This window comes from Anguilla rostrata, chromosome 10 (genome assembly GCF_018555375.3).
Source record: "Anguilla rostrata isolate EN2019 chromosome 10, ASM1855537v3, whole genome shotgun sequence".
NCBI classification, from domain to species: domain Eukaryota; kingdom Metazoa; phylum Chordata; class Actinopteri; order Anguilliformes; family Anguillidae; genus Anguilla; species Anguilla rostrata.
The window spans coordinates 5,612,751-5,625,735 of record NC_057942.1 but is presented as its reverse complement, the minus strand read 5'-3'; the positions used below and the strand labels follow the sequence as shown (position 1 = coordinate 5,625,735).

Below are 12,985 nucleotides of genomic sequence, written 5' to 3'. Positions count from 1 at the left end.
ATGATGTCAGGTGCAGACAATTACTGTGACAAGTCACAAAATTGGCTGAATAGCCTTTTGCTGTCTGCAGTAATAGTTTGTATGATTGCACGATAAATACACCTGCCACAGTACGATCTGTCTGCTAGGCAGCGGAATAAAGTTTTTCCAAAAAAGTCAACTGTGAACTCTGAGGAGCTCTCAAGACAAATCAGGGATTAAGCTGTGGGAACTCACAGATCAGAAGAAGAAGGCCGTATGAATTTCAGAGTCAGTTAGTATCCATTTGTGCTCAGGCTGGTCAATCATTTAGAAGTGGAAGGTGTATGTTACCACCCACCTTTCACAAGGGAGACCTGGCCAAGACAGCAGCAGCAATAAAATCTAAAGTACATCACACATAAAAACGCATGAGAACTACAATATTCAATAGCTGAGGTGGAAGAAAATGTCAATGAGTCATCAATGTCTTGGTCACCCCGCAAAGCTGGTCTCTATGGTACTGTGGCATTTATCTTTATGTCTGTGCAACTGCTCTCAGTTGTCTGGCTAAACAGTCTAAATCAGAATTTTGGGGCTTGGGTGTGATTTTAGATTCTGACCTCAGTTTTAATTCACATTTTAATACGGGCACTAAGGCCGCCTTTTTTGTCTTAGGAACATTGTTAAAGTGAGGCCTTTTTAAAGTGATGCTGAAAAGCTGTCATTGACATGCATTTGGATTGCATCAGAGTTTAGCAATCTTAATTTTTTGGTCTTTTACGTCTTTTTTTGGTCACTTACACCCTCCTCACCATATGATGGTAATTGTAATTTCTCTGAAAATCTTCGGAAAGTATAAAATTTCTACATTTTCACACAAAAAAAGAGGGATGCATTTGTACGTACGACATATTGGCGGTTCTTCAGTCTCGTAAATGTTCGCTTTTATTTCGACAGGACCACATTTCCGTTCCCTACCAGCCGGATTCCAGCAGTAACCCGTCCTCCACGACCTCCTCAACGCCCTCGTCCCCTGCCCCTCCCCTTCCCCCCAATGCCACGCCCCCTTCTCCCCTTCACCCCTCCCCCCAGTGCACTCGACAACAGAAACAGTTCAACTTAACAGGTGTGTCATTTGTACTTAAATGTGCTTGTCCACATTAGAGGAAACGTATAACCTTAGTAAAAGACAAAAAGTGATATTGTTTTGTATTGTATAGTTTTTCTTCCTTTTCTGTATATATATATACACAGTGTGTGTGTTTGTGTGTGGTGTGTCTTTGTCTCTGTTTATAGCAAAGTTTGTATCTCTGTATAGCATAGAGCATATTCTGTATCTCTAATATATTTCTCAACTCTTCTCTACTGTGTGTAATATCTTACCTCCTTAATTGAATTGTTTTTTTTTGCCATCTCATGAAATACTGCCTGAAGTCAAATTTAAATTGGAACTGGGGAGTCTATAATTTCTTCAGATGGTTCTACTCTTTGACCGAACAATATTGCCATCTCGTTTGCACATGAATCCCCCCCCCCTTGAAATGGAGAATGAGGTCCACATTAAAATATTTTCTGGTTGTTATTAGCTGTCAGGCTCGTGCCCCCGGCTTGGGCTGTGCTTCACACTGGTGTGTCTCCCCTCTTCTTTTCAGCGTCTCATTACTTCAAACACAAGCAGCAGTTCATTTTCCCAGGTATGTGCGCTGTAATTGGTCATTACGCCTTCCCATAATCCAGTGCAGCGAGCCAAGGAGGATTCTTTTGATGTTCCCCCCTTCCCCCCTTGAACCGCATTTAAACTCGCAGCCGTTCCTTAAGACGTTTTTTTTTTACATTTTTTAATGTATTTTGTTACATAGTTATGGGCATTTTGGGCTATTTTTTGTTTGTTTGCTCTCGACATAGACGAGTTGCCGCGGAGACGCGCTTTAGTTCCACGGGAAGGCTGACAGAAATTCCTTTGGTGAAAATTTGAGGGGGTGTGTGGTGTGAGGGGTGCGACACAGGTCACCCTGGTTTGGTGTCATTGGGGGGTGGGGGGCAAGTGCCGAATTGAGCCTGGTCGCCTTGCGGGTTACGATCCTTTCTGACCCCGCCCTCCCCTCTCCCCCGCTCCCCTCTCTTCCAGATGTTGCTCCAGAGGCCCCGCCCAGGGCACCCCAGGTCATCCTGCACCCTGTCCTCTCCGAGCCCGGGTGAGACCGACGTGACCTCACTGCCCCCCTTTCAAATCCGGTTCGCGGCGCGCATTAATCGCGTCGTATTTCACAGCGCATGCATGCGCACGCATATATCAAGCGCCTGGTAAGATGTGCCAAGTGTGCTAAGCTGAATCCTAAACACAGACAACCTTCAATCAGAATTCAATATTTAAGATGCTTGAAATGATCGGATCCTGGTCGAGTGTGATACTGCATGGCATTGCCGTTCATGTATTGCTTACAGTGAAGACATAATGCAGCCCCCTACCGTGCTGTCGACTCAGTCTAACTGCAGTGTACTTTGCCGCTCTGGGTGGCATCTTACAGCGAGCTGTGCTGTTCATTTCTTACGTTAATACACTTGGTTGGTGATGGACATGAAGTGGGGAAAAAAGACAACACAGCACTGTATTTCAGCACTCAAATTTAAGGAGGTCAGACGGCATTTAAGTTAACGTGAGTGCTGCCCTTAATCAAAAAGGGCTCTTGTTTGTCTTCCTTACGTATGAAATTTCAAGGACAGATGATCTTTTCTGCAGTCTTTCCGTCGGTGGGGTTAGGGAAGGAAGGCCTTGTTAAGGCAACAGCGAATGCTGGCGGTAAAGTGGCGAGGGCAAACACTGTGGGCTAATGTCTGGATGGCCTTGCGTTCACGGTACAGTTATGGTACGGGACTGAATCAGGGTTTGCAGTGGAAAATCAGGCGGAGTGGAAACTGAAGGCAAGAAATAGACATAATAATAGAATAAGTGCCGTTGGGAAAAATCCAGCCTTTATCAATGGCCGTATGTCATTTGTCAATCAGGAAATTTTTGATTCTTCTTTTTTTGTTTAATTCGTTTGAACTTGCCAATTCCGTGCTGTCATTTTCACTTTCGGCTACCAGGAAACAGGAAGAGAAAAAAAAACCGAATTGCATCCCTGCCGGACAGTCACGGACAACTTGGCTTTACACCGTCTGTGTTCTTATGTAAGCCCATTCTGCTCCTCAGCTCCACAGCTGGTTTCCAACTAAAGGAATTCTGGGTAAAGCACCTCGCTGAAGAGCGTTCAGCGGTGTGACCCTCTCTTTGGCTGTGATCGCGGCGCGTTATCTTTGGGCTCTTGATGGTGTGCGCGATTAAGTGAGTGAGCAATGCGTAGTCCTCACGATTAGTCAAAGCTGGCCTTTCTTCACCGTCTTCACCGTTGCAGACGTCACACCCCCCCGCGTTTTTAATAACACGGGGGTTAATATTCCTCGCTGAGTGTGGCAGCTGCAGGTCGTTAAAGCGCTCTGGGGTCTGGAGTTCTGGCAGAGCGCAGCGTTATTTTAACGACGTTAACATGACACACGCGTGTCGCGTGTTAAACTGCGTGACACACTGAAGTCTCGGAGAACCGTTAACGAACGCGCGGAGGTTACACACTGTCAGCCCCGGAGCCGTTCGTTAGGTACCTGCGGTGTCGAGTCCTGCCACTAAGCATCAGCATTCATGTGCTTTGGGAAATTAAATCTTTTTAAAGTGCTCAGTTTGAAGGCATTTTTCCCCTTGAAGGTGATCTCTGTTATTTTTTTTCAGTAATGAAGGAAACCCCCTGCTACAGATTGAGGTTGAACCAACATCAGAGGTGAGTCATCTATTTGCTCTGCCTCTTTAAACAGAAGAATTCTGCCCAGGCCTTTTTCTTTTTTTGCCTCTTCACGTGTAAAACAATGAATTAATATTCATAAATTCTTACGGCATGAATTCTTCCAACTCCTGTATTGCAATAATGATGATGATGATGATGATGACAGTAACAGTAGAAGTGCTCTATCCATGTCTTTTTTCTGTAGTTGTATGAACTACACATAGACACAGGTATTACCATTTAGTAAAATCCACAAAACACGGCCTAATCCAGGATGTCATTATATCATCAGGGTCACGCAGAAATCTCCCATCTTCATTTTTTTTTTAAATGTAGCTTTTTACCAACATTGAAAGTTCCCATCCGACTCTATGTAGTGCCAGTTTAGTAATAAAGTTGGTTCCAAATAGCACAACCGTGATGGTCATTGGTAAATGGGTTTTTTGATATTCCTTATACATGGTTTATGCACAAGACTGCCAATATGCTGGTATGACAAAATATATTCATTTCAATAAATTCTGAATCACAAATTGAATTGAAGGAAGGCTTGGTGTACAAAGTTCATATCAGTAAGCAAAGCAATATAAACAAACCAGGCAACTCTGAGTTGCCAATTTGAGAACTTTCTTGAATTTTCTTGGTTTTCAATTTCACACTGCGTGGTGTGCTCAAATGCTTCTTCACCGTGAAGACATTATGCTCAAACCAATACGTGCCAAAGCATAACTGTGGGTTCGCCATTTTAGAACAGGCTTATTCTTGGTCTTCTCATTCTCACTGCGTGATTTATTTTTATTGTTGTTCTGACAATACTTAATCCTAGTCACGGGTGCAGAGTACGTTATGTAAACAAATAAGCTGTTTCACGTCAGTCATTGTTCATATCACAGGGACAATAATAATTTAAAAATACATTTTTTTTGTTATCTGTTTTTTCTTTTGATGTGTTTTGTTTATGGCGCGGAGGTTAATTGACTGGATCTGCCTGACCACAGCATTCGTTTGTCGAGGCTTTCATCTTATTTGCAGTCAGTTCTCGTTTGAACTTGTGACAAGTTCATCTTCTCTTCAAGAAGTCTTCATTTCCTGGTGAAACTTTCATCTCCCAGCTTTTTGCGAGAGAGAGCATTTCAGAGATCCACATTTCCACATAAATTTCTTCTTGCCCTTCACAAGTCTATTGCTAAATCAGTCATGATCGGCTGAACACTTGGAGAATGGAGATGACATCAGGGTTAATGCATTGAGATGTTGGCCAGAAGGTCGTTCCATCACAGGGGGAGCGATTGTACAGTGGAGAAATATCAGGAGCTTAAAATGGAAAAACAGGATATAAGGACTGTTGACGGTTATAAAAGTGGACAATTTATTGAAATAGATAGAAATTTTTAAGGTTGGTCAATCAGATGTAATAAGTAGAATATGCTTTTTAGGTATAATGAGTTTTGACAGTTCTGCCTCTAGATCCGTGAACCGGTCCATTTAAATTTGCTGGTCATTTCTCAAAATTCCGAGGCAGCGCATTTCCTCTTTAACTCCATCGAAGCTAGGCCGGGTTTGAATCGGCATACTTGCCCGCTGTAGTGTGTAGAAGTTGTGTACAACTTCTCTGCGACTTGTATACTCAATAGTAGGCAAGTGCGCTGATTCGAACATGGCCCTAGCCTGTTGAAAGAGACTTTTTCATGCGCTAATGGAGGTGCGTGATTTGTCCCCCCCCACAGACTGAGGAGGGGAACGACGAGGCCGAGGACTCGGAGGACGAGTTCGAGGAGATGAACCTGTCCCTCCTGTCGGCCCGAAACTTCCCCCGCAAGGCCAGCCAGACCAGCATCTTCCTGCAGGAGTGGGACATCCCGTTCGAGCAGCTGGAGATCGGCGAGCTGATCGGCAAGGGCCGGTTCGGCCAGGTGTTCCACGGGCGCTGGCACGGCGAGGTGGCCATCCGCCTCATCGACATCGAGCGCGACAACGAGGACCAGCTCAAGGCCTTCAAGCGCGAGGTCATGGCCTACCGGAACACGCGGCACGAGAACGTGGTGCTCTTCATGGGCGCCTGCATGAGCCCGCCGCACCTCGCCATCATCACCAGGTGAGCGCGGCGCCCCCTGCCTGCGGCCAGGGGGACTTTTTTTTTTGTAAACGTGGCGCCGTTCCTGGAGAGCCGACCTGTGTGCTGATTTTTTGTTCCGACCGTTTATTCGCACTGTTTTCTAAAAGGCTGTATAACAGTGCTGAACCTCAGTAAAACGTCACCAGGGATACATTTTGCCCCCTGCAGCTGCCAATGCCATTCGTGACCAATGAAATAAGTGATGAGTAAATAATTTGGGGGAAATCTAATCATTTAGAGCAGAATTTGCCATGAAATCTTGATGCAGATTAGCCCTGATATACGTCAAGCTGTCCGAAGAAAGAATATTCACGATGGACTTTTATTTTGTTATTGAACGAAATAATTGAAATTATGGACCATCTTGTGTAGAATTTAAACAGATATTGATGCTATGTTTCTACAGTAAAGGATTGAATAGATCCAGGAACACTGCAAGTGCTGAGCAGGAGCCTCACATTCGTAAATAACTCGTTCGCGTTCAGAAACAGAATCCAGATGCTGCTATCCATGCCTTTTCTCTGAATCGCTTTCCCAAATAACATCATTTGTGGCAAACATGTTTAATGAGACCTTGGAGAGAGCGGAGTTGTGTCTGGCTGAGCCTGCAATTGAGTATTTCTCCCTAACACTGTGGGTGAAATAAACAAAAACATAAAATTTAGATTTTTGTCTGTAGTTTGTCCAACGCACACGGTCTTTGTTGTCTTGCTTCCTACGTTATTTCTCAAATGAAACATTTTCTCTTGAAATTGGTCACAGCCATGAATTTCAATTAAAGTAATAATTTCATATTGCCTCTAAATTGCCTACTAAATTTGTCTTTTAGCATTTAGTTAAGCATGCAATTTGGGGCTTCTGCAGTCAAAATTGTTGGCTGTATGTAATTACAGCATCAATTTTTCTTGTCACGAGAGTATGTATTATTGCATAATTGATATGAGCATCCAAATGTTAATTGATGACTGTATTTGAAGGGGAGCCAATTAGTGAAGTCTTGTGGCTGATTTGGTTTTTTTTAGCGATTCGGTGTCGAGATTCTGCCTTGTGACAAGCCGTGTTTCTCAGAGCTGAAGTGTTTGTGCTGTAGCCTTAAACGTGTCAAACAAGACCAACCCAAAAATTCAGAGGCCCCAGAGGGTCGTACACGAACTGTTGAGATGAAATGAGGTGACGCTGTACTGGCTCCAGGGTGAAAATGGAGACATTTCCTTGCTCAAAAAGAAACGAGATCTTCAAGTGGCCTGTAGAAAAGCCACATTTGTCCAGGTCTCACTCCCCGCAACGAAAAGCTAGTATGTATAATCAAATATGCTCCTCACATCTTTAATAAACAAAAAAATTCAGAAAATATGTCTTAGTCTTCACACAGTTTATTAGTCTTTCTATATTTCCTGTTCTGTGTTTTATCAATGTTTAAACTTCTGTTGAACAATCTACTGTACCCTTTCTGGTAATGAGTCGGTCCGGATTTTAACTTCTAGAATAAGTGCAGACAAAATACTGTAACGTGCCATCCATGCCTGTCTAATTTCTGAACAGCGTCATGCAGAAAAATGGACCCGCCCCCTCTAAAATGTCACTGGGCCTCAGCTTATGCTTGATGCCTGGCTGTTGGGAAGTTCACGTTTGTGCATCATTAAGAGGAAGGAGTTTTGTTAAGGACGTTGTCCATTTTGTGGCAGCGGGCATGCCCAGATGCATGCCACCCCCCCCACAACCCCCCCAACCTGCTGCTGCTCATGATTTAGAATCACCGTGGCGGCAGGCCGACTTCCGCACCCCCCCCCCCCACCCCCTCACCCACCCGGAGACCGACGCCAGTTTATCCCAGGCCTGTTGGCAGGCCCGGTGCCAGGGGCCGTCGGAGCAGACAGATCCGCCTCGCCTTCTCTGACCTCACCACGCGGGTGGGGAAACGCTGCCTTACCCCCCTGTGAGGTCACTCAAGTTTTCCAGCGTTTGTTTGGGGCCTGTGTGGCGGGGGAGGCAGCGTAACGAGCTGTGATTAAGGCTCTGACTCCAGCTCGTCCTCCTCAGTTGATCTGCCAGTGTGTAAGCGTCCAGCACACCGGTTTTACAACGTGCACAATGGGACATTAGGAAAGTGTGCCTACGGCTTGTTAGTCATGGAGAGCCTAAAGAAACTGGTGCTGTAAGTCTTTAATGGATACAAATTATAATATTTATTATTATTATTATTATTATTATTATTATTAATAATAATAATAATAATAATAATAATAATAATAATAATAATAATAGCTTCACACATTGTGAACTGTAAAGGGGTGCTAAAGAAAATGAGTTTAGAACTCATACAGCTTTAAGGCATTTAAATACAGCACATTTGTATTCAATTTACTTTGGAGCTTTTTGGAAGGAAGTCTTTCAGAAACGGCATTCATGCTAGTCTCTTAAATGAAGTGCTTGTTTTCAGTGTTGACCTGGTTTCTTCCATTTAAAATCAAAAACAAATGTAAGATGATGTTCGTGCTTCGGTGAAGTGTGAAATCCCAATATTTCAGGGAGCATGGTACATTGGCTTAACTTTCTTACTACTTAATTTACTGCTCGCATTGAATGTCTTTCTGTGCCACTCTCGGTTGCTGTTTGTTCAGAAGTAATTTGTCGGGATAACTGGCTTCTCCTTTCGAAACAGCTTCTGAAAAGACTTAATTTCAGACAGCAAGATACCACAAAGGAAGGAAAAAACCAAGTATAAAGTAAAGATGTGCAGCCATTTCATTTGAAACATGGGAAGTATTATAAACGGCTAAATAGCATATGACATTTTTTAAAATAAACGTCCACTGCACTGTAGAGCATGGCTTTGGACTGTAATCTTAACAATGCTTGACATGAGCGTTTTGTGTAAGTAAGTTTCAATGGGAAACAAAGATGGAGTAGAATTTGATAGTTGTGATGGGATAATGAGGCTTCACAACACTGAAAAGGGGTTGATTGGAGCAACAATATTCCATCTGTAACTCACTGAATTAAACCAATAACTGCATTTTGTTGTGGAAAGCAAAACTTTTTGATTGGTTCAAACAAATACATCGTGACTGACTGCCATGTTGTATAGCAGTGGCTCCCAGCCCTGTTCCTGGAGTTCTACCAAACTGTAAGTTTTCACGTCAGCCCGAATTTGGTGCCCCTGAGTCTACTAATTAGCAGCTCAGTAAGAACTCTAATTGTTAATTGAGGTTCGGGTTGGAGTGAAAACCCACACAGTAAAATTTCTTGTCTTAATTCAACGCAACAAAGTTTGTACGAGTCCAGTAGGGACCACATGTACCGTGTAAGAGTTAATTTCACACATTTTGTGTACAGAACGGTAGATCTCCAGGAACGTGGTTGAGAAACAGTGCATTATGGGGTAGATGAAGCCTCATTCCCCCCATCAGTACTTGACAGTAATGAGAGGGAAGGATACCTTTGGTGGCGTCAGAGAGCGGATCGGAGAACAGCAGGACTGCAGTTTGTCCTTCCCGTCTGTAGCCTCTGTCACAGAGGAGGGGCCACCGCTTGATAGGCGGGGCACAGACTCCTCCAGCAGCTTCACCTGTAGCAGATGGGCCCCCATCGGTGGCCAGATTTCACACCCCCCGCCGAGGGGGGAAAAAAATCTGTGAATTGTGTCATCGCAGTTAACAAATTAATCCAGGAGGGGAAATTTTTATATATATATTTATTTTTTTTTACCTTTCTTTAACACCAAGCTGACACTGCTCTCAGGTTACCCTTGCATGTAACTTAACCCTTTAAATGTTAAAGGTCGCAAATGCTGTATGTCATTAGAACGTTCAGTTAAGAACGTTCTAATGCTGATGTAACAGTCACAACTGGTAATTGAAAGCAATGGAGTTCTGGAGCACTGACTTAGAATTTGGAAAACACATTCAAAAAACCTATTCTTCAGTGGGGTTAACAAAAGTAGTGGTTGAAAGACAGACCATGATGTCTCGGAGTTTTTACACTCTTTGTAAAACAGTGGTTTAATGGCGGTACAGTGACCAGGTGGGAGTAATCGAAATCATGACGTAACAACTTGCCAATCAGTATTTAATCTTCATCTGTACATGCTGACGCCATTGAATCTGGCACGTCTTGGAAAAAGGTCTTCAGACCGAAACGTCTACAAATACAGATACAGATCGACTGCTTTGTAATCCTCCCATCTCTTTTCTCGTTTTGATTTTTTCTCGAGGATTTATAGTGTCTGCGAAGCGCTGTAGCTTCATGATTTTACTCCTGCGGTCTGGTATTGGCCTGGGAGCCCAGGGTTATTGTAGCACAAGTGTAGAGCGGTGGACTTATTAGGTTCACCGTGAGCGTGTACACGTTTCAGTACTTTGATTAACGCTGAACGAATGATTCGAGGACCATGACACAGAAGCACTAGGAAAAGCCGATGCCCCTGAGGCTTCTGGGAAGCACAGAAGCGGGGTAAGTGCAGGTTAGTTAAATTGATAAATGTATCGACATCGGTTGCCTTTAGTCTATATTTAGACGCTACCCTTGTTATTCCATAAAGGACAAAACTCTTAATCATTCGTTTCGGGTAATTTTCCCCGAACGGTAACAGCACAAACATGCAGAATTAAATTCAGATGCAGACCAATCGACGTGTGAGAGTTATGGAAATGTAAATATTTATTTGCTGCATTCGGTTTTTCTTCGAGTGGGCGTATATTGAGTGTTGTGCTTGCGCTTCCACGTTGCCAATATTTATTCGCTTTTATATCAGTAGAGAGTTTTTTTTTTTTTTTAATTATTATAAATAGAGAAAATTCTGGGCTTTTAGAAATGTAATTTGGTGAGTCTAACTGCAGTGATCAAAGTGTAATGTGAGCAAATATCTAGTCTGTGTGAACGTTTGGGGTGAATCTTCTCTTTGGCAAAAAAGGTGCCTCCACAGTTGATGTCAACAGCCAGATGTTGACCAGGAATAATTCCAGAATTATGCTGAAAATGGCTTCTGTCAGTGTGCCACTCTGTCCATCTGTGGACCCAATGGGCCAGTGCTGCTATAAAACTGCTTTTGAATCCCATTCTGGGGACCGGGACTTGTCACCACATAGTTCCAGTCGAAAATAGGTTTAATCGAATAGGTTGTACCTACAGTATATGCGGGGTACCTTCATATGGGTGTACATTGATTAAGTAAAAAATGATCGGTGGGTTAGACTGTGAGCTGCGTTTGGGTGCCACTAAAGCACAGGATGATCGAGTCTAATTTTATCCCGACCGCCAATGAATATTCAGCGGGTCGGCGTCACTCGTCGCGCCCCCAGGCCCAACCGCCTGTCCGCCACGTCAGGGATCCTCACCTGGAATGGTGCTGGCGCTGGTGCTGTCTGCACCTCATCCAGCTGGGCAGGGACGTCCCCCCACGACTCACCCCCCCCACCTCACCCCACCCCACCCCACCCCCCAAAGGGGTAAAGGGAGGGAACGGCGTCGCAAACCCTCGACTGGCGGTCATGTGCGCCGAAGCCAAAAACAGGATGTTGACTGAGCTGCTTTGTAACCACGTTGGAAGCAGTTAAGGATATAAAAACAGCTCGCTCTTGTTTTGACCCTGTTTCTCACATACAGCGTTAGGGGCATTAAATCTCACGGGTATATCTAAGATGTACGTTAAATATACAGCTGGCAGCTTTTTTGCCAAGTAACACATTGAAAGCTTAGAATGGCAGGATCCCTTGCTCTACAGGTAGTATAGGTTTGAGCGATCAAGCTTTAAAATGATTTTCATATAAAATAATTGTTTCATATTGGGTATGTGCAAGTATCGCCATATTGTTTTCTAAAGCAGGTGTTCAATCTGTGGCCAAAATGTCACAGCAAAGAGCATTCCTATATTGGAAACATTTTTTTTTTTTGGGGGGGGGGACGGGGGACGGAAACAAATAAGCTCTATAAATTGTGTGTGGATGGAGATTGTCCATCGATTTAGCCAAGGTTACGTTTGCTAACTGATCATTTTTCTCACTTCCAGCTTGTGCAAAGGGAGGACCCTTTTCGCAGTAGTGAGGGATGCCAAAGTTGTCCTCGATGTCAACAAAACCAGACACATTGCACAGGAGATGGTCAAGGTAAGAGGGCGGTGACCCTTTTTTTCCCCAGCATGCACCGGGACACTGGTGGAACAGGACGGGATCTGACTGGAGTTTCCTATTGGTCCTTTCAGGGGATGGGATACCTGCACGCGAAGGGGATCCTCCACAAGGACATGAAGTCGAAGAACGTGTTTTACGACAACGGCAAAGTTGTCATAACCGATTTTGGCCTCTTCACCATATCGGGAGTTCTACAGGCTGGCAGGTAGGTGTTATGTAAAGAATCCCATAATGCGTGTACACATACAAAAGGCATAAATTACAGGTAACAAGCATGCAATGTGTTGCCTCTTTGGTACACCAATTTTTTGTGGTGGAAGTGCACTCAATGGGTATAAAAGCATACTACCCTATTGTAGCCTTGTGGCAGCAAAATATTTTAATATGCATTGGATGATCATTTGAACTGCGCCATGTCTTCAGGTTAATTGAATTGACAGTGACATCAAATATTTAGAATAGCCGTATTTCTGGGTGTTGTGCATTAATTATTCATTTATCTCATTTCGGTGCGAAGCCTAACATCGCATACTTGTACTTCGAGTGAAAGATACAATGCCTGTAGCTTTCGGGGTAGCATCCCGGTTGTAATCTTTGTCCTCCATTTGAACATGTACTGGGTGAATCTGAATACGTGTTCATGTGGCTAAAGGCCAAAGGGGTTATTGAACTCGCTGACCAGTAGGTTTGGCTGTAGTAGCCCTTGTATCATGGGGATGGGGGGGGGGGTAGAAATTGATAAACGGAGAGAGTGTGGTAAGGTAGGGAACATTGAACAACTGGGGGAGGGATGTGGGGGCAGTGCTTGGGGTGATGGGGGTGGTGGGGGCGGGGGTTCGCTGACTATTGTTAATGCAATGCATTCCGTTTTCCCTTTTTTCTCCCTTTTATTTGGTGCACCTCCCATGCAGATGACATTACATTACATTACAGGCATTTAGCAAACGCTCTTATCCAGAGCGACG

General features: G+C 44.0%; 1 protein-coding gene across 7 annotated transcripts in view; it reads left to right on the top strand.

Annotated features, from left to right (window-relative positions):
* Window positions 1–12,985, top strand: part of ksr2 (kinase suppressor of ras 2) — a 93,509-nt gene that overhangs the window by 61,182 nt on the left and 19,342 nt on the right. For all 7 annotated transcript variants that reach the window (XM_064353649.1, XM_064353653.1, XM_064353648.1 and 4 more), the window contains 7 exons: window positions 919–1,087; window positions 1,614–1,655; window positions 2,090–2,156; window positions 3,725–3,773; window positions 5,504–5,871; window positions 11,900–11,996; window positions 12,092–12,225. In XM_064353649.1, coding sequence (XP_064209719.1) covers window positions 919–1,087; window positions 1,614–1,655; window positions 2,090–2,156; window positions 3,725–3,773; window positions 5,504–5,871; window positions 11,900–11,996; window positions 12,092–12,225 — 926 coding nt within the window. The remainder of the gene's footprint in view (window positions 1–918; window positions 1,088–1,613; window positions 1,656–2,089; window positions 2,157–3,724; window positions 3,774–5,503; window positions 5,872–11,899; window positions 11,997–12,091; window positions 12,226–12,985) is intronic.